The sequence below is a fragment of the Bombina bombina genome, chromosome 6, assembly GCF_027579735.1.
Source record: "Bombina bombina isolate aBomBom1 chromosome 6, aBomBom1.pri, whole genome shotgun sequence".
Taxonomy (NCBI): Eukaryota; Metazoa; Chordata; class Amphibia; order Anura; family Bombinatoridae; genus Bombina; species Bombina bombina.
In genome coordinates this window covers 1112091103-1112113821 of record NC_069504.1, presented here as the reverse complement: position 1 = coordinate 1112113821, position 22719 = coordinate 1112091103, and the positions used below count along the sequence as shown (strand labels likewise).

Genomic DNA, 22719 nt, shown 5'->3' with positions numbered 1-22719 from the left:
CTTAGAAGCCCATCTCACTGGAAAATCTCATCCATCCATTATTTACTCACTTATATATTAAAAAATAAAATACCACACTTAACAACTGAAACAATGGAGAGGAGAAGAAATGCTTAAGAAACTATTGTTGGTATTGTATAAGATAAAAGTTTCAAAATGGATGCTAAGGCCTGGCTACTAATAACAAAACCCTTCCTTAAAAAAAATTACTGCACACAACAAAAGGGTAGGGGCTATACTGTTGTTAAAATGGTAGAAGACATGTTCACGTTTTTGATTGTTTATCCTTTTATTGCTTGCAAATAGTAGTCTTCATAGCAAACTTATTCTCGAAGTGAAGAATCGTGCGGCAGTTTTCAGCTTCACGTTTCTGAATTCCTCTAGTGGTTGGTTTATGCTGGAGTTTGTAGGTCTTCTTGTCATGACACAGGCGATAGATAAAGAATCCCAACTGATCAACATTCTCAATGCGATCAGTAACTACCATTTGTTCATGAATCAAATAAGACTGAGGAAGGTATGTTCCAGCCTTAATGTTGATGAGCAATTCCAAGAAATTCTTGGGTGGCATAACAATGGAAGTATTCAGAGGAATGACGTAGCATTTATTCAAACTCAGATCAAGGTATGCAGTCAATTTCCTGTGAAAGTCATGAACAATGTCAGCAGGGTCACTGTCTGCAAATTCAGGAACAGGTACATTGATAAGCGCAACATTATCATATTCCAGAATCTGGATTCGCTCTTGAAATGAGTGGTAAGCAACAGGGTTCTCTCCAAAAGGCTCACTTACTGAGTATTCATCCTCAACATATCTTATTCCGCTGAAGTAAACACCACGCTGAAGAGCAAAATATTTGTAAAGGTAAGCACTGCCAAGGACTATTCCTGCAAGCATAAAAGCTAAACCAAAGCACATACACCAGCACCAAGCACGTCTTTGTCCAAGTGGCACAACATCTTCTTGCTCATTTATACGCGTCTCCTATGTAGGCTAGTTGCTAGCAACATCTTCTGTCTAGAGTAATTCTATTATCCTGCACATATACAATACACTCAGCATCAGCCGCAGAGGACATTTTACATGTGTATTTGCACTTATAGTCTAGAGTAATTCTATAATCCTGCACATGTACAATACACTAAGAAATAGCCACAGAGGACATTTTACATGTGTATTTGTACATATGTTCTAGAGTAATTCTATTATCCTGCACATGTACAATACACTCAGCATCAGCCGCAGAGGACATTTTACATGTGTATTTGTACATATGGTCTAGAGTAATTCTATTATCCTGCACATGTACAATACACTCAGAGATAGCCGCAGAGGACATTTTCATGTGTATTTGTACATATGGTCTAGAGTAATTCTATAATCCTGCACATGTACAATACACTCAGAAATAGCTGCAGAGGACATTTTACATGTGTATTTGTACATATGATCTAGAGTAATTCTATTATCCTGTACGTGTACAATACACTCAGAATCAGTCACAGATGATATTTTACATGTGTATTTTTACATATGTTCTAGAGTAATTCAATAATCCTGCACATGTACAATACACTCAGAATCAGCCACAGAGCACATTTTACATGTGTATTTGTACATATGATCTAGAGTAATTCTATAATCCTGCACATGTACAATAAACTCAGAATCAGTCACAGAGGACATTTTACATGTGTATTTGTACATATGTTCTAGAGTAATTCTATTATCCTGCACATGTACAATAAACTCAGAATCAGTCACAGAGGACATTTTACATGTGTATTTGTACATATGGTCTAGAGTAAATCTATTATCCTGCACATGTACAATACACTCAGAATCAGCCACAGAGGACATTTTACATGTGTATTTGTACATATGGTCTAGAGTAATTCTATTATCCTGCACATGTACAATACACTCAGAATCAGCCACAGAGGACATTTTACATGTGTATTTCTACATATGGTCTAGAGTAATTCTATAATCCTGCACATGTACAATACACTCAGAATCAGCCACCGATGATATTTTACATGTGTATTTGTACATATGATCTAGAGTAATTCTATTATCCTGCACATGTACAATAAACTCAGAAGCAGTCACAGAGGACATTTTACATGTGTATTTGTGCATATGGTCTAGAGTAATTCTATTATCCTGCACATGTACAATAAACTCAGCAGCAGCCACAGAGGACATTTTACATGTGTATTTGTACATATGGTCTAGAGCAGTGGTTCTCAAACAAAGTGACCTCAAGGCCCGGTAAATTTTAGCTAGACATGTCCGGGGCCCAGTAGTTTATTTATATATATATATATATATATATATATATATATATATATATATATATATATATATATATATATATATATATATATATATATATATATAGTGAGCAGCAGGGGCGGGCTGATCAGCCAGGCAAATAGGACCTGGGCCGAGGGACCAGCAAGTAGGGGGGCCCACAAATGGTATCTCCACGGATCTTGGTACATTCCTTAAGCTGGAGTTTTCAGTTGCCCTATCAGTAACTAAGCAAATAAGTGTGGGTTTAGACCCTGGCAGGGGTCTGTCGCTGTGAGGGCCATGGAGTGTGGGGTCTGGCCCTGGAGGTTGGGTGCCCTTTCTCTGGCCCTTAATGTTGGGGGTCCTGGCTCTGTAGGATGAGGGGCATGTTGGGGGCAGGGCAGGAAGGCTACCATGTACATTTGCATACAATTTAATACATTTTGGTCAGTGTGAGTAAGTGTTCCTGGGGCCTTGATTGGTCTCAGTCTGCACCTGGTTTGCAGTGGGGTAAGAGTGTGCAGTGGGGGTATGACCGGTCAGGGCCCACCAGCAGGGCTATCACGGCCCGGTACTGGGCCACAGCCCGGCTGTTGAGAAACCAGGGTCTAGAGTAATTCTATTATCCTGCACATGTACAATACACTCAGAATCAGCCACAGAGGACATTTTACATGTGTATTTCTACATATGGTCTAGAGTAATTCTATAATCCTGCACATGTACAATACACTCAGAATCAGCCACAGATGATATTTTACATGTGTATTTGTACATATGATTTAGAGTAAATCTATTATCCTGCACATGTACAATAAACTCAGAAGCAGTCACAGAGGACATTTTACATGTGTATTTGTACATATGGTCTAGAGTAATTCTATAATTCTGCACATGTACAATACACTCAGAATCAGCCGCAGATGATATTTTACATATGTATTTGTACATATGATCTAGAGTAATTCTATTATGCTGCACATGTACAATACACTCAGAATCAGCCGCAGATGATATTTTACATGTGTATTTGTACATATGGTCTAGAGTAATTCTAGTATCCTGCACATGTACAATAAACTCAGCAGCAGTCACAGAGGACATTTTACATGTGTATTTGTACATATGGTCTAGAGTAATTCTATAATTCTGCACATGTACAATACACTCAGAATCAGCCGCAGATGATATTTTACATGTGTATTTGTACATATGGTCTAGAGTAATTCTATTATGCTGCACATGTACAATACACTCAGAATCAGCCACAGAGGACATTTTACATGTGTATTTGTACATACGGTCTAGAGTAATTCTATAATCCTGCACATGTACAATACACTCAGAATCAGCCACAGAGGACATTTTACATGTGTATTTGTACATATGGTCTAGAGTAATTCTATTATCCTGCACATGTACAATACACTCAGAAATAGCTGCAGAGGACATTTTACATGTTTATTTGTACATATGGACTAGAGTAATTCTATTATCCTGCACATGTACAATACACTCAGAATCAGCCACAGAGGACATTTTACATGTGCATTTGTACATATAGTCTAGAGTAATTCTATAATCCTGCACATGTACAATACACTAAGAAACAGCCACAGAGGACATTTTACATGTGTATTTGTACATATGGTCTAGAGAAATTCTATAATCCTGCACACGTACAAAACACTCAGAAATAGCTGCAGAGGACATTTTACATGTTTATTTGTACATATGGTCTAGAGTATTCTATTATCCTGCACATGTACAATACTCTCAGAATCAGCCGCAGATAATATTTTACATGTGTATTTGTACATATGGTCTAGAGTAATTCTATAATCCTGCACATGTAAAATACACTCAGAATCAGCCACAGATGATATTTTACATGTGTAGTTGTACATATGTTCTAGAGTAATTTTATAATTCTGCACATGTACAATACACTCAGAATCAGCCACAGAGGATATTTTACATGTGTATTTGCACATATGGTCTAGAGTAATTCTATTATCCTGCACATGTACAATACACTCAGAATCAGCCACAGAGGACATTTTACATGTGTAGTTGTACATATGGTCTAGAGTAATTCTATTATCCTGCACATGTACAATACACTCAGAATCAGCCACAGATGATATTTTACATGTGTATTTGTACATATGGTCTAGAGTAATTCTATTATCCTGCACATGTACAATACACTCAGAATCAGCCACAGAGGACATTTTACATGTGTATTTGTACATATGGTCTAGAGTAATTCTATTATCCTTCACATGTAGAATACACTCAGAATCAGCCACATAGGACATTTTACATGTACAATACACTCAGAATTAGCCACAGAGGACATTTTACATGTACAATACACTCAGAATCAGTCACAGATGATATTTTACATGTGTATTTGTACATATGGTCTAGAGTAATTCTATTATCCTGCACATGTACAATGCACTCAGAATCAGCCACAGAGGATATTTTACATGTGTATTTGTACATATGGTCTAGAGTAATTCAATTATCCTGCACATGTACAATACACTCAGAGATAGCCGCAGAGGACATTTTACATGTGTATTTGTACATATGGTCTAGAGTAATTCTATTATCCTGCACATGTAAAAAACACTCAGAATAAGCCACAGATGATATTTTACATGTGTATTTGTACATATGATCTAGAGTAATTCTATAATCCTGCACATGTACAATACACTCAGAATCAGCCACAGATGATATTTTACATGTGTAGTTGTGCATATGTTCTAGAGTAATTTTATAATTCTGCACATGTACAATACACTCAGAGATAGCCGCAGAGGATATTTTACATGTGTATTTGTACATATGGTCTAGAGTAATTCTATTATCCTGCACATGTACAATACACTCAGAATCAGTCGCAGAGGACATTTTACATGTGTATTTGTACATATGTTCTAGAGTAATTCTATAATCCTGCACATGTACAATACACTCAGAATCAGTCGCAGATGACATTTTACATGTGTATATGTACATATGGGCCTCTAGTTATCAAGCCGTCAACCACAAATACGCTGGAATTCAGCAGCGTATTTGTGGCGAGGCTGATTCGACCTAGTTATCATGCCCTACAGATTCTTACGTCACTCCAGATGTGCTGAACGCAAGTTCGGCACAATCTGACTACTTTTGCTAGTTCTCAAATGACTAGCAGGTACGCTCGGCACTTTTCCGGCCCAGCGTACCTGGTTTTCAATCCGCCGCCCTGCAGGTGGCGGATCCCATAGGAATCAATGGGAGTCTAACCATAGCGAAAGTTCATATTCGCTGCTGCCGACATCCCATTGATTCCTATGGGAGATGTCTGCACCTAACACCCTAACATGTACTCCGAGTCTAAACACCCCTAATCTGCCCCCCCTACACCTCCGCCACCTACATTATACTTATTAACCCCTAAACCGCCGCTCCCGGACCCCGCCGCAACTATAATAAATATGTTAACCCCTAAACCGCCACTCCCGGACCCTGCCGCCACTCTAATAAAATGTTTAATCCCTAAACCGCCGCTCCCGGACCCCGCCACAACTATAATAAATATGTTAACCCCTAAACCGCCAGTCCCGGACCCCGCCGCAACTCTAATAAAATGTTTAACCCCTAAACCGCCGCTCCTGGACCCCGCTGCAACTATAATAAATATGTTAACCCCTAAACCGCCGCCCCCGGACCTCGCCACCACCTACATAATACCTATTAACCCCTATCCTGCCCCCCTATACCGCCGCCACCTATAATAAATTTATTAACCCATATCCTATTCTATTATCCTGCACATGTACAATACACTCAGAATCAGCCACAGAGGTCATTTTACATGTGTATTTGTACATATGGTCTAGAGTAATTCTGTAATCCTGCACATGTACAATACACTCAGAATCAGCCACAGAGGACATTTTACATGTGTATTTGTACATATGGTCTAGAGTAATTCTGTAATCCTGCACATGTACAATACACTCAGAATCAGCCACAGAGGACATTTTACATGTGTATTTGTACATATGGTCTAGAGTAATTCTATAATCCTGCACATGTACAATACACTAAGAAATAGCCACAGAGGACATTTTACATATGTATTTGTACATATGGTCTAGAGAAATTCTATAATCCTGCACATGTACAAAACACTCAGAAATAGCTGCAGACGACATTTTACATGTGTATTTGTACATATGGTCTAGAGTAATTCTACTATCCTGCACATGTACAATACACTCAGAATCAGCCGCAGATAATATTTTACATGTGTAGTTGTACATATGTTCTAGAGTAATTTTATAATTCTGCACATGTACAATACACTCAGAATCAGCCACAGAGGATATTTTACATGTGTATTTGTACATATGGTCTAGAGTAATTCTATAATCCTGCACATTTAAAATACACTCAGAATCAGCCACAGATGATATTTTACATGTGTAGTTGTACATATGTTCTAGAGTAATTTTATAATTCTGCACATGTACAATACACTCAGAATCAGCCACAGAGGATATTTTACATGTGTATTTGTACATATGGTCTAGAGTAATTCTATAATACTGCACATGTACAATACACTCAGAGATAGCCGCAGAGGACATTTTACATGTGTATTTGTACATATGGTCTAGAGTAATTCTATTATCCTGCACATGTACAATACACTCAGAATCAGCCACAGAGGACATTTTACATGTGTATTTGTACATATGGTCTAGAGTAATTCTATAATCCTGCACATGTACAATACACTAAGAAATAGCCACAGAGGACATTTTACATATGTATTTGTACATATGGTCTAGAGAAATTCTATAATCCTGCACATGTACAAAACACTCAGAAATAGCTGCAGACGACATTTTACATGTGTATTTGTACATATGGTCTAGAGTAATTCTACTATCCTGCACATGTACAATACACTCAGAATCAGCCGCAGACAATATTTTACATGTGTAGTTGTACATATGTTCTAGAGTAATTTTATAATTCTGCACATGTACAATACACTCAGAATCAGTCACAGAGGATATTTTACATGTGTATTTGTACATATGGTCTAGAGTAATTCTATAATCCTGCACATTTAAAATACACTCAGAATCAGCCACAGATGATATTTTACATGTGTAGTTGTACATATGTTCTAGAGTAATTTTATAATTCTGCACATGTACAATACACTCAGAATCAGCCACAGAGGATATTTTACATGTGTATTTGTACATATGGTCTAGAGTAATTCTATAATACTGCACATGTACAATACACTCAGAGATAGCCGCAGAGGACATTTTACATGTGTATTTGTACATATGGTCTAGAGTAATTCTATTATCCTGCACATGTACAATACACTCAGAATCAGCCACAGAGGACATTTTACATGTGTATTTGTACATATGATCTAGCGTATTTCAATTATCCTGCACATGTATAATACACTCAGAATCAGCCGCAGATAATATTTTACATGTGTAGTTGTACATATGTTCTAGAGTAATTTTATAATTCTGCACATGTACAATACACTCAGAATCAGCCACAGAGGATATTTTACATGTGTATTTGTACATATGGTCTAGAGTAATTCTATTATCCTGCACATGTAAAATACACTCAGAATCAGCCACAGATGATATTTTACATGTGTAGTTGTACATATGTTCTAGAGTAATTTTATAATTCTGCACATGTACAATACACTCAGAATCAGCCACAGAGGATATTTTACATGTGTATTTGTACATATGGTCTAGAGTAATTCTATTATCCTGCACATGTACAATACACTCAGAATCAGCCACAGAGGATATTTTACATGTGTATTTGTACATATGGTCTAGAGTAATTCTATAATCCTGCACATGTACAATACACTCAGGGATAGCCGCAGAGGACATTTTACATGTGTATTTGTACATATGGTCTAGAGTAATTCTATTATCCTGCACATGTACAATACACTCAGAATCAGCCGCAGATAATATTTTACATGTGTAGTTGTACATATGTTCTAGAGTAATTTTATAATTCTGCACATGTACAATACACTCAGAATCAGCCACAGAGGATATTTTACATGTGTATTTGTACATATGGTCTAGAGTAATTCTATAATCCTGCACATGTAAAATACACTCAGAATCAGCCACAGATCATATTTTACATGTGTAATTGTACATATGTTCTAGAGTAATTTTATAATTCTGCACATGTACAATACACTCAGAATCAGCCACAGAGGACATTTTACATATATATTTGTACATATGGTCTAGAGTAATTCTATTATCCTGAACATGTACAATTCACTCAGAATCAGCCACAGAGGACATTTTACATATGTATTTGTACATATGGTCTAGAGTAATTATATTATCCTGAACATGTACAATTCACTCAGAATCAGCCACAGAGGACATTTTACATGTGTATTTGTACATATGTTCTAGAGTAATTCTATAATCCTGCACATGTACAATACACTCAGAATCAGCCACAGAGGACATTTTACATGTGTATTTGTACATATGTTCTAGAGTAATTCTATAATCCTGCACATGTACAATACACTCAGAATCAGTCGCAGAGGACATTTTACATGCGTATATGTACATATGGGCCTCTAGTTATCAAGCCGTCAACCGCAAATACGCTGGAATTCAGCAGCGTATTTGTGGCGAGGCTGATTCGACCTAGTTATCATGCCCTACAGATTCTTACATCACTCCAGATGTGCTGAACGCAAGTTCGGCAAAATCTGACTACTTTTGCTAGTTATCAAATGACTAGCAGGTACGCTCAGCACTTTTCCGGCCCAGCGTACCTGGTTTTCAATCCGCCGCCCTGCAGGTGGCGGATCCCATAGGAATCTATGGGAGTCTAACCAAAGCGAAAGTTCATATTCGCTGCTGCCGACATCCCATTGATTCCTATGGGAGATGTCTGCACCTAACACCCTAACATGTACTCCGAGTCTAAACACCCTTAATCTGCCCCCCCCTACACCTCCGCCACCTACATTATACTTATTAACCCCTAAACCGCCGCTCCCGGACCCCACCGCAACTATAATAAATATGTTAACCCCTAAACCGCCACTCCCGGACCCTGCCGCCACTCTAATAAAATTTTTAATCCCTAAACCGCCGCTCCCGGACCCCGCCGCAACTATAATAAATATGTTAACCCCTAAACCGCCACTCCCGGACCCCGCCGCAACTCTAATAAAATGTTTAACCCATAAACCGCCGCCCCCGGACCCCGCCACCACCTACATAATACCTATTAACCCCTATCCTGCCCCCCTATACCGCCGCCACCTATAATAAATTTATTAACCCATATCCTATTCTATTATCCTGCACATGTACAATACACTCAGAATCAGCCACAGAGGTCATTTTACATGTGTATTTGTACATACGCTCTAGAGTAATTCTATAATCCTGCACATGTACAATACACTCAGAATCAGCCACAGAGGAGATTTTACATGTGTATTTGTACATATGGTCTAGAGTAATTCTATCATCCTGCACACGTACAATAAACTCAGAATCAGTCACAGAGGACATTTTACATGTGTAGTTGTACATATGGTCTAGAGTAATTCTATTATCCTGCACATGTACAATACACTCAGAATCAGCCACAGAGGACATTTTACATGTGTATTTGTACATATAGTCTAGAGTAATTCTATAATCCTGCACATGTACAATACACTTAGAAATAGCCACAAAGGACATTTTACATGTGTATTTGTACATATGGTCTAGAGAAATTCTATAATCCTGCACATGTACAAAACACTCAGAAATAGCTGCAAAGGACATTTTACATGTGTATTTGTACATATGGTCTAGAGTAATTCTATTATCCTGCACAAGTACAATACACTCAGAATCAGCCGCAGATAATATTTTACATGTGTAGTTGTACATATGTTCTAGAGTAATTTTATAATTCTGCACATGTACAATACACTGAGAATCAGCCACAGAGAATATTTTACATGTGTATTTGTACATATGGTCTAGAGTAATTCTATAATCCTGCACATTTAAAATACACTCAGAATCAGTCACAGATGATATTTTACATGTGTAGTTGTACATATGTTCTAGAGTAATTTTATAATTCTGCACATGTACAATACACTCAGAATCAGCCACAGAGGATATTTTACATGTGTATTTGTACATATGGTCTAGAGTAATTCTATAATCCTGCACATGTACAATACACTCAGAGATAGCAGCAGAGGACATTTTACATGTGTATTTGTACATATGGTCTAGAGTAATTCTATTATCCTGCACATGTACAATACACTCACAGGCCCATTTATCAAGCTCCGTATGGAGCTTGAAGGGCCGTGTTTCTGGCGAGTCTTCAGACTCGCCAGAAACACAAGTTATGAAGCAGCGGTCTAAAGACCGCTGCTTCATAACCCTGTCCGCCTGCTCTGAGCAGGCGGACAGGAACCGCCGGAAATCAACCCGATCGAATACGATCGGGTTGATTGACAGCTCCCTGCTGGCGGCCGATTGGCCGCGAGTCAGCAGGGGGCGGCGTTGCACCAGCAGCTCTTGTGAGCTGCTGGTGCAATGTTAAATGTGGAGAGCGTATTGCTCTCCGCATTTAGCGAGGTCTTGCGGACCTGATCCGCAGTGTCGGATCAGGTCCGCAAGCCCTTTGATTAATGGGCCCCTCAGAATCAGCCACAGAGGACATTTTACATGTGTATTTGTACATATAATCTAGCGTAATTCTATTATCCTGCACAAGTACAATACACTCAGAATCAGCCGCAGATAATATTTTACATGTGTAGTTGTACATATGTTCTAGAGTAATTTTATAATCCTGCACATGTACAATACACTCAGAGATAGCAGCAGAGGACATTTTACATGTGTATTTGTACATATGGTCTAGAGTAATTCTATTATCCTGCACATGTACAATACACTCACAGGCCCATTTATCAAGCTCCGTATGGAGCTTGAAGGGCCGTGTTTCTGGCGAGTCTTCAGACTCGCCAGAAACACAAGTTATGAAGCAGCGGTCTAAAGACCGCTGCTTCATAACCCTGTCCGCCTGCTCTGAGCAGGCGGACAGGAACCGCCGGAAATCAACCCGATCGAATACGATCGGGTTGATTGACAGCTCCCTGCTGGCGGCCGATTGGCCGCGAGTCAGCAGGGGGCGGCGTTGCACCAGCAGCTCTTGTGAGCTGCTGGTGCAATGTTAAATGTGGAGAGCGTATTGCTCTCCGCATTTAGCGAGGTCTTGCGGACCTGATCCGCAGTGTCGGATCAGGTCCGCAAGCCCTTTGATAAATGGGCCCCTCAGAATCAGCCACAGAGGACATTTTACATGTGTATTTGTACATATGATCTAGCGTAATTCAATTATCCTGCACAAGTACAATACACTCAGAATCAGCCGCAGAGGACATTTTACATGTGTATTTGTACATATGGTCTAGAGTAATTCTATTATCCTGCACATGTAAAAAACACTCAGAATAAGCCACAGATGATATTTTACATGTGTATTTGTACATATGATCTAGAGTAATTCTATAATCCTGCACATGTACAATACACTCAGAATCAGCCACAGATGATATTTTACATGTGTAGTTGTGCATATGTTCTAGAGTAATTTTATAATTCTGCACATGTACAATACACTCAGAGATAGCCGCAGAGGATATTTTACATGTGTATTTGTACATATGGTCTAGAGTAATTCTATTATCCTGCACATGTACAATACACTCAGAATCAGTCACAGATGATATTTTACATGTGTAGTTGTACATATGTTCTAGAGTAATTTTATAATTCTGCACATGTACAATACACTCAGAATCAGCCACAGAGGATATTTTACATGTGTATTTGTACATATGGTCTAGAGTAATTCTATAATCCTGCACATGTACAATACACTCAGAGATAGCAGCAGAGGACATTTTACATGTGTATTTGTACATATGGTCTAGAGTAATTCTATTATCCTGCACATGTACAATACACTCACAGGCCCATTTATCAAGCTCCGTATGGAGCTTGAAGGGCCGTGTTTCTGGCGAGTCTTCAGACTCGCCAGAAACACAAGTTATGAAGCAGCGGTCTAAAGACCGCTGCTTCATAACCCTGTCCGCCTGCTCTGAGCAGGCGGACAGGAACCGCCGGAAATCAACCCGATCGAATACGATCGGGTTGATTGACAGCTCCCTGCTGGCGGCCGATTGGCCGCGAGTCAGCAGGGGGCGGCGTTGCACCAGCAGCTCTTGTGAGCTGCTGGTGCAATGTTAAATGTGGAGAGCGTATTGCTCTCCGCATTTAGCGAGGTCTTGCGGACCTGATCCGCAGTGTCGGATCAGGTCCGCAAGCCCTTTGATTAATGGGCCCCTCAGAATCAGCCACAGAGGACATTTTACATGTGTATTTGTACATATAATCTAGCGTAATTCTATTATCCTGCACAAGTACAATACACTCAGAATCAGCCGCAGATAATATTTTACATGTGTAGTTGTACATATGTTCTAGAGTAATTTTATAATCCTGCACATGTACAATACACTCAGAGATAGCAGCAGAGGACATTTTACATGTGTATTTGTACATATGGTCTAGAGTAATTCTATTATCCTGCACATGTACAATACACTCACAGGCCCATTTATCAAGCTCCGTATGGAGCTTGAAGGGCCGTGTTTCTGGCGAGTCTTCAGACTCGCCAGAAACACAAGTTATGAAGCAGCGGTCTAAAGACCGCTGCTTCATAACCCTGTCCGCCTGCTCTGAGCAGGCGGACAGGAACCGCCGGAAATCAACCCGATCGAATACGATCGGGTTGATTGACAGCTCCCTGCTGGCGGCCGATTGGCCGCGAGTCAGCAGGGGGCGGCGTTGCACCAGCAGCTCTTGTGAGCTGCTGGTGCAATGTTAAATGTGGAGAGCGTATTGCTCTCCGCATTTAGCGAGGTCTTGCGGACCTGATCCGCAGTGTCGGATCAGGTCCGCAAGCCCTTTGATAAATGGGCCCCTCAGAATCAGCCACAGAGGACATTTTACATGTGTATTTGTACATATGATCTAGCGTAATTCAATTATCCTGCACATGTACAATACACTCAGAATCAGCCGCAGATAATATTTTACATGTGTAGTTGTACATATGGTCTAGAGTAATTCTATTATCCTGCACATGTACAATACACTCAGAATCAGCCGCAGATAATATTTTACATGTGTAGTTGTACATATGTTCTAGAGTAATTTTATAATTCTGCACATGTACAATACACTCAGAATCAGCCACAGAGGATATTTTACATGTGTATTTGTATATATGTTCTAGAGTAATTTTATAATTCTGCACATGTACAATACACTCAGAATCAGCCACAGATGATATTTTACATGTGTAGTTGTGCATATGTTCTAGAGTAATTTTATAATTCTGCACATGTACAATACACTCAGAGATAGCCGCAGAGGATATTTTACATGTGTATTTGTACATATGGTCTAGAGTAATTCTATTATCCTGCACATGTACAATACACTCAGAATCAGTCACAGATGATATTTTACATGTGTAGTTGTACATATGTTCTAGAGTAATTTTATAATTCTGCACATGTACAATACACTCAGAATCAGCCACAGAGGATATTTTACATGTGTATTTGTACATATGGTCTAGAGTAATTCTATAATCCTGCACATGTACAATACACTCAGAGATAGCAGCAGAGGACATTTTACATGTGTATTTGTACATATGGTCTAGAGTAATTCTATTATCCTGCACATGTACAATACACTCACAGGCCCATTTATCAAGCTCCGTATGGAGCTTGAAGGGCCGTGTTTCTGGCGAGTCTTCAGACTCGCCAGAAACACAAGTTATGAAGCAGCGGTCTAAAGACCGCTGCTTCATAACCCTGTCCGCCTGCTCTGAGCAGGCGGACAGGAACCGCCGGAAATCAACCCGATCGAATACGATCGGGTTGATTGACAGCTCCCTGCTGGCGGCCGATTGGCCGCGAGTCAGCAGGGGGCGGCGTTGCACCAGCAGCTCTTGTGAGCTGCTGGTGCAATGTTAAATGTGGAGAGCGTATTGCTCTCCGCATTTAGCGAGGTCTTGCGGACCTGATCCGCAGTGTCGGATCAGGTCCGCAAGCCCTTTGATTAATGGGCCCCTCAGAATCAGCCACAGAGGACATTTTACATGTGTATTTGTACATATAATCTAGCGTAATTCTATTATCCTGCACAAGTACAATACACTCAGAATCAGCCGCAGATAATATTTTACATGTGTAGTTGTACATATGTTCTAGAGTAATTTTATAATCCTGCACATGTACAATACACTCAGAGATAGCAGCAGAGGACATTTTACATGTGTATTTGTACATATGGTCTAGAGTAATTCTATTATCCTGCACATGTACAATACACTCACAGGCCCATTTATCAAGCTCCGTATGGAGCTTGAAGGGCCGTGTTTCTGGCGAGTCTTCAGACTCGCCAGAAACACAAGTTATGAAGCAGCGGTCTAAAGACCGCTGCTTCATAACCCTGTCCGCCTGCTCTGAGCAGGCGGACAGGAACCGCCGGAAATCAACCCGATCGAATACGATCGGGTTGATTGACAGCTCCCTGCTGGCGGCCGATTGGCCGCGAGTCAGCAGGGGGCGGCGTTGCACCAGCAGCTCTTGTGAGCTGCTGGTGCAATGTTAAATGTGGAGAGCGTATTGCTCTCCGCATTTAGCGAGGTCTTGCGGACCTGATCCGCAGTGTCGGATCAGGTCCGCAAGCCCTTTGATAAATGGGCCCCTCAGAATCAGCCACAGAGGACATTTTACATGTGTATTTGTACATATGATCTAGCGTAATTCAATTATCCTGCACATGTACAATACACTCAGAATCAGCCGCAGATAATATTTTACATGTGTAGTTGTACATATGGTCTAGAGTAATTCTATTATCCTGCACATGTACAATACACTCAGAATCAGCCGCAGATAATATTTTACATGTGTAGTTGTACATATGTTCTAGAGTAATTTTATAATTCTGCACATGTACAATACACTCAGAATCAGCCACAGAGGATATTTTACATGTGTATTTGTATATATGTTCTAGAGTAATTTTATAATTCTGCACATGTACAATACACTCAGAATCAGCCACAGAGGATATTTTACATGTGTATTTGTATATATGGTCTAGAGTAATTCTATAATCCTGCACATGTACAATTCACTCAGAGATAGCTGCAGAGGACATTTTACATGTGTATTTGTACATATGGTCTAGAGTAATTCTATAATCCTGCACATGTAAAATACACTCAGAATCAGCCACAGATGATATTTTACATGTGTAGTTGTACATATGTTCTAGAGTAATTTTATAATTCTGCACATGTACAATACACTCAGAATCAGCCACAGAGGATATTTTACATGTGTATTTGTATATATGGTCTAGAGTAATTCTATAATCCTGCACATGTACAATACACTCAGAGATAGCTTCAGAGGACATTTTACATGTGTATTTGTACATATGGTCTAGAGTAATTCTATTATCCTGCACATCTACAATACACTCAGAATCAGCCACAGAGGACATTTTACATGTGTATTTGTACATATGATCTAGCGTAATTCAATTATCCTCCACATGTACAATACACTCAGAATCAGCCACAGAGGACATTTTACATGTGTATTTGTACATATGGTCTAGAGTAATTCTATTATCCTGCACATGTACAATACACTCAGAATCAGCCACAGAGGACATTTTAATTGTGTATTTGTACATATGGTCTAGAGTAATTCTATTATCCTGCACATGTACAATACACTCAGAATCAGCCACAGATGATATTTTACATGTGTATTTGTACATATGTTCTAGAGTAATTCTATAATCCTGCACATGTACAATACACTTAGAATCAGCCACAGAGGACATTTTACATGTGTATTTGTACATATGATCTAGTGTAATTTGTACTTATGGTCTAGAGTAATTCTATTATCCTGCACATGTACAATACACTCAGAAATAGCCGCAGAGGACATTTTACATGTGTATTTGTACATATGGTCTAGAGTAATTCTATTATCCTGCACATGTACAATAGTCTCAGAATCAGCCGCAGATGATATTTTACATGTGTATTTGTACATATGGTCTAGAGTAATTCTATAATCCTGCACATGTACAATACACTCAGAATCAGCCACAGAGGACATTTTACATGTGTATTTGTACATATGTTCTAGAGTAATTCTATAATCCTGCACATGTACAATACACTCAGAATCAGTCGCAGAGGACATTTTACATGTGTATATGTACATATGGGCCTCTAGTTATCAAGCCGTCAACCGCAAATACGCTGGAATTCAGCAGCGTATTTGTGGCGAGGCTGATTCGACCTAGTTATCATGCCCTACAGATTCTTACATCACTCCAGATGTGCTGAACGCAAGTTCGGCAAAATCTGACTACTTTTGCTAGTTATCAAATGACTAGCAGGTACGCTCGGCACTTTTCCGGCCCAGCGTACCTGGTTTTCAATCCGCCGCCCTGCAGGTGGCGGATCCCATAGGAATCTATGGGAGTCTAACCAAAGCGAAAGTTCATATTCGCTGCTGCCGACATCCCATTGATTCCTATGGGAGATGTCTGCACCTAACACCCTAACATGTACTCCGAGTCTAAACACCCTTAATCTGCCCCCCCCTACACCTCCGCCACCTACATTATACTTATTAACCCCTAAACCGCCGCTCCCGGACCCCGCCGCAACTATAATAAATATGTTAACCCCTAAACCGCCACTCCCGGACCCTGCCGCCACTCTAATAAAATTTTTAATCCCTAAACCGCCGCTCCCGGACCCCGCCGCAACTATAATAAATATGTTAACCCCTAAACCGCCACTCCCGGACCCCGCCGCAAATCTAATAAAATGTTTAACCCATGAACCGCCGCCCCCGGACCCCGCCACCACCTACATAATACCTATTAACCCCTATCCTGCCCCCCTATACCGCCGCCACCTATAATAAATTTATTAACCCATATCCTATTCTATTATCCTGCACATGTACAATACACTCAGAATCAGCCACAGAGGTCATTTTACATGTGTATTTGTACATACGCTCTAGAGTAATTCTATAATCCTGCACATGTACAATACACTCAGAATCAGCCACAGAGGAGATTTTACATGTGTATTTGTACATATGGTCTAGAGTAATTCTATCATCCTGCACACGTACAATAAACTCAGAATCAGTCACAGAGGACATTTTACATGTGTAGTTGTACATATGGTCTAGAGTAATTCTATTATCCTGCACATGTACAATACACTCAGAATCAGCCACAGAGGACATTTTACATGTGTATTTGTACATATAGTCTAGAGTAATTCTATAATCCTGCACATGTACAATACACTAAGAAATAGCCACAAAGGACATTTTACATGTGTATTTGTACATATGGTCTAGAGAAATTCTATAATCCTGCACATGTACAAAACACTCAGAAATAGCTGCAGAGGACATTTTACATGTGTATTTGTACATATGGTGTAGAGTAATTCTATTATCCTGCACAAGTACAATACACTCAGAATCAGCCGCAGATAATATTTTACATGTGTAGTTGTACATATGTTCTAGAGTAATTTTATAATTCTGCAGATGTACAATACACTGAGAATCAGCCACAGAGAATATTTTACATGTGTATTTGTACATATGGTCTAGAGTAATTCTATAATCCTGCACATTTAAAATACACTCAGAATCAGTCACAGATGATATTTTACATGTGTAGTTGTACATATGTTCTAGAGTAATTTTATAATTCTGCACATGTACAATACACTCAGAATCAGCCACAGAGGATATTTTACATGTGTATTTGTACATATGGTCTAGAGTAATTCTATAATCCTGCACATGTACAATACACTCAGAGATAGCCGCAGAGGACATTTTACATGTGTATTTGTACATATGGTCTAGAGTAATTCTATTATCCTGCACATGTACAATACACTCAGAATCAGCCACAGAGGACTTTTACATGTGTATTTGTACATATGATCTAGCGTAATTCAATTATCCTGCACATGTACAATACACTCAGAATCAGCCGCAGATAATATTTTACATGTGTAGTTGTACATATGGTCTAGAGTAATTCTATTATCCTGCACATGTACAATACACTCAGAATCAGCCGCAGATAATATTTTACATGTGTAGTTGTACATATGTTCTAGAGTAATTTTATAATTCTGCACATGTACAATACACTCAGAATCAGCCACAGAGGATATTTTACATGTGTATTTGTATATATGTTCTAGAGTAATTTTATAATTCTGCACATGTACAATACACTCAGAATCAGCCACAGAGGATATTTTACATGTGTATTTGTATATATGGTCTAGAGTAATTCTATAATCCTGCACATGTACAATTCACTCAGAGATAGCTGCAGAGGACATTTTACATGTGTATTTGTACATATGGTCTAGAGTAATTCTATAATCCTGCACATGTAAAATACACTCAGAATCAGCCACAGATGATATTTTACATGTGTAGTTGTACATATGTTCTAGAGTAATTTTATAATTCTGCACATGTACAATACACTCAGAATCAGCCACAGAGGATATTTTACATGTGTATTTGTATATATGGTCTAGAGTAATTCTATAATCCTGCACATGTACAATACACTCAGAGATAGCTTCAGAGGACATTTTACATGTGTATTTGTACATATGGTCTAGAGTAATTCTATTATCCTGCACATCTACAATACACTCAGAATCAGCCACAGAGGACATTTTACATGTGTATTTGTACATATGATCTAGCGTAATTCAATTATCCTCCACATGTACAATACACTCAGAATCAGCCACAGAGGACATTTTACATGTGTATTTGTACATATGGTCTAGAGTAATTCTATTATCCTGCACATGTACAATACACTCAGAATCAGCCACAGAGGACATTTTAATTGTGTATTTGTACATATGGTCTAGAGTAATTCTATTATCCTGCACATGTACAATACACTCAGAATCAGCCACAGATGATATTTTACATGTGTATTTGTACATATGTTCTAGAGTAATTCTATAATCCTGCACATGTACAATACACTTAGAATCAGCCACAGAGGACATTTTACATGTGTATTTGTACATATGATCTAGTGTAATTTGTACTTATGGTCTAGAGTAATTCTATTATCCTGCACATGTACAATACACTCAGAAATAGCCGCAGAGGACATTTTACATGTGTATTTGTACATATGGTCTAGAGTAATTCTATTATCCTGCACATGTACAATAGTCTCAGAATCAGCCGCAGATGATATTTTACATGTGTATTTGTACATATGGTCTAGAGTAATTCTATAATCCTGCACATGTACAATACACTCAGAATCAGCCACAGAGGACATTTTACATGTGTATTTGTACATATGTTCTAGAGTAATTCTATAATCCTGCACATGTACAATACACTCAGAATCAGTCGCAGAGGACATTTTACATGTGTATATGTACATATGGGCCTCTAGTTATCAAGCCGTCAACCGCAAATACGCTGGAATTCAGCAGCGTATTTGTGGCGAGGCTGATTCGACCTAGTTATCATGCCCTACAGATTCTTACATCACTCCAGATGTGCTGAACGCAAGTTCGGCAAAATCTGACTACTTTTGCTAGTTATCAAATGACTAGCAGGTACGCTCGGCACTTTTCCGGCCCAGCGTACCTGGTTTTCAATCCGCCGCCCTGCAGGTGGCGGATCCCATAGGAATCTATGGGAGTCTAACCAAAGCGAAAGTTCATATTCGCTGCTGCCGACATCCCATTGATTCCTATGGGAGATGTCTGCACCTAACACCCTAACATGTACTCCGAGTCTAAACACCCTTAATCTGCCCCCCCCTAAACCTCCGCCACCTACATTATACTTATTAACCCCTAAACCGCCGCTCCCGGACCCCGCCGCAACTATAATAAATATGTTAACCCCTAAACCGCCACTCCCGGACCCTGCCGCCACTCTAATAAAATTTTTAATCCCTAAACCGCCGCTCCCGGACCCCGCCGCAACTATAATAAATATGTTAACCCCTAAACCGCCACTCCCGGACCCCGCCGCAAATCTAATAAAATGTTTAACCCATGAACCGCCGCCCCCGGACCCCGCCACCACCTACATAATACCTATTAACCCCTATCCTGCCCCCCTATACCGCCGCCACCTATAATAAATTTATTAACCCATATCCTATTCTATTATCCTGCACATGTACAATACACTCAGAATCAGCCACAGAGGTCATTTTACATGTGTATTTGTACATACGCTCTAGAGTAATTCTATAATCCTGCACATGTACAATACACTCAGAATCAGCCACAGAGGAGATTTTACATGTGTATTTGTACATATGGTCTAGAGTAATTCTATCATCCTGCACACGTACAATAAACTCAGAATCAGTCACAGAGGACATTTTACATGTGTAGTTGTACATATGGTCTAGAGTAATTCTATTATCCTGCACATGTACAATACACTCAGAATCAGCCACAGAGGACATTTTACATGTGTATTTGTACATATAGTCTAGAGTAATTCTATAATCCTGCACATGTACAATACACTAAGAAATAGCCACAAAGGACATTTTACATGTGTATTTGTACATATGGTCTAGAGAAATTCTATAATCCTGCACATGTACAAAACACTCAGAAATAGCTGCAGAGGACATTTTACATGTGTATTTGTACATATGGTGTAGAGTAATTCTATTATCCTGCACAAGTACAATACACTCAGAATCAGCCGCAGATAATATTTTACATGTGTAGTTGTACATATGTTCTAGAGTAATTTTATAATTCTGCAGATGTACAATACACTGAGAATCAGCCACAGAGAATATTTTACATGTGTATTTGTACATATGGTCTAGAGTAATTCTATAATCCTGCACATTTAAAATACACTCAGAATCAGTCACAGATGATATTTTACATGTGTAGTTGTACATATGTTCTAGAGTAATTTTATAATTCTGCACATGTACAATACACTCAGAATCAGCCACAGAGGATATTTTACATGTGTATTTGTACATATGGTCTAGAGTAATTCTATAATCCTGCACATGTACAATACACTCAGAGATAGCCGCAGAGGACATTTTACATGTGTATTTGTACATATGGTCTAGAGTAATTCTATTATCCTGCACATGTACAATACACTCAGAATCAGCCACAGAGGACTTTTACATGTGTATTTGTACATATGATCTAGCGTAATTCAATTATCCTGCACATGTACAATACACTCAGAATTAGCCGCAGATAATATTTTACATGTGTAGTTGTACATATGGTCTAGAGTAATTCTATTATCCTGCACATGTACAATACACTCAGAATCAGCCGCAGATAATATTTTACATGTGTAGTTGTACATATGTTCTAGAGTAATTTTATAATTCTGCACATGTACAATACACTCAGAATCAGCCACAGAGGATATTTTACATGTGTATTTGTATATATGTTCTAGAGTAATTTTATAATTCTGCACATGTACAATACACTCAGAATCAGCCACAGAGGATATTTTACATGTGTATTTGTATATATGGTCTAGAGTAATTCTATAATCCTGCACATGTACAATTCACTCAGAGATAGCTGCAGAGGACATTTTACATGTGTATTTGTACATATGGTCTAGAGTAATTCTATAATCCTGCACATGTAAAATACACTCAGAATCAGCCACAGATGATATTTTACATGTGTAGTTGTACATATGTTCTAGAGTAATTTTATAATTCTGCACATGTACAATACACTCAGAATCAGCCACAGAGGATATTTTACATGTGTATTTGTATATATGGTCTAGAGTAATTCTATAATCCTGCACATGTACAATACACTCAGAGATAGCTGCAGAGGACATTTTACATGTGTATTTGTACATATGGTCTAGAGTAATTCTATTATCCTGCACATCTACAATACACTCAGAATCAGCCACAGAGGACATTTTACATGTGTATTTGTACATATGATCTAGCGTAATTCAATTATCCTCCACATGTACAATACACTCAGAATCAGCCACAGAGGACATTTTACATGTGTATTTGTACATATGGTCTAGAGTAATTCTATTATCCTGCACATGTACAATACACTCA

The 22719-nt window shown here is 39.0% G+C and overlaps 1 protein-coding gene across 1 annotated transcript in view; it reads right to left on the bottom strand.

Annotated features, from left to right (window-relative positions):
- Positions 1–270: 270 nt before the first annotated feature.
- The window catches only part of LOC128664909 (integral membrane protein 2B-like), a 62072-nt gene continuing 39623 nt past the window's right edge, over positions 271–22719 (bottom strand). Inside the window, exon 2 of the mRNA XM_053719701.1 lies at positions 271–985. Coding sequence (XP_053575676.1) covers positions 290–985 — 696 coding nt within the window. The 3' untranslated portion in view covers positions 271–289. The remainder of the gene's footprint in view (positions 986–22719) is intronic.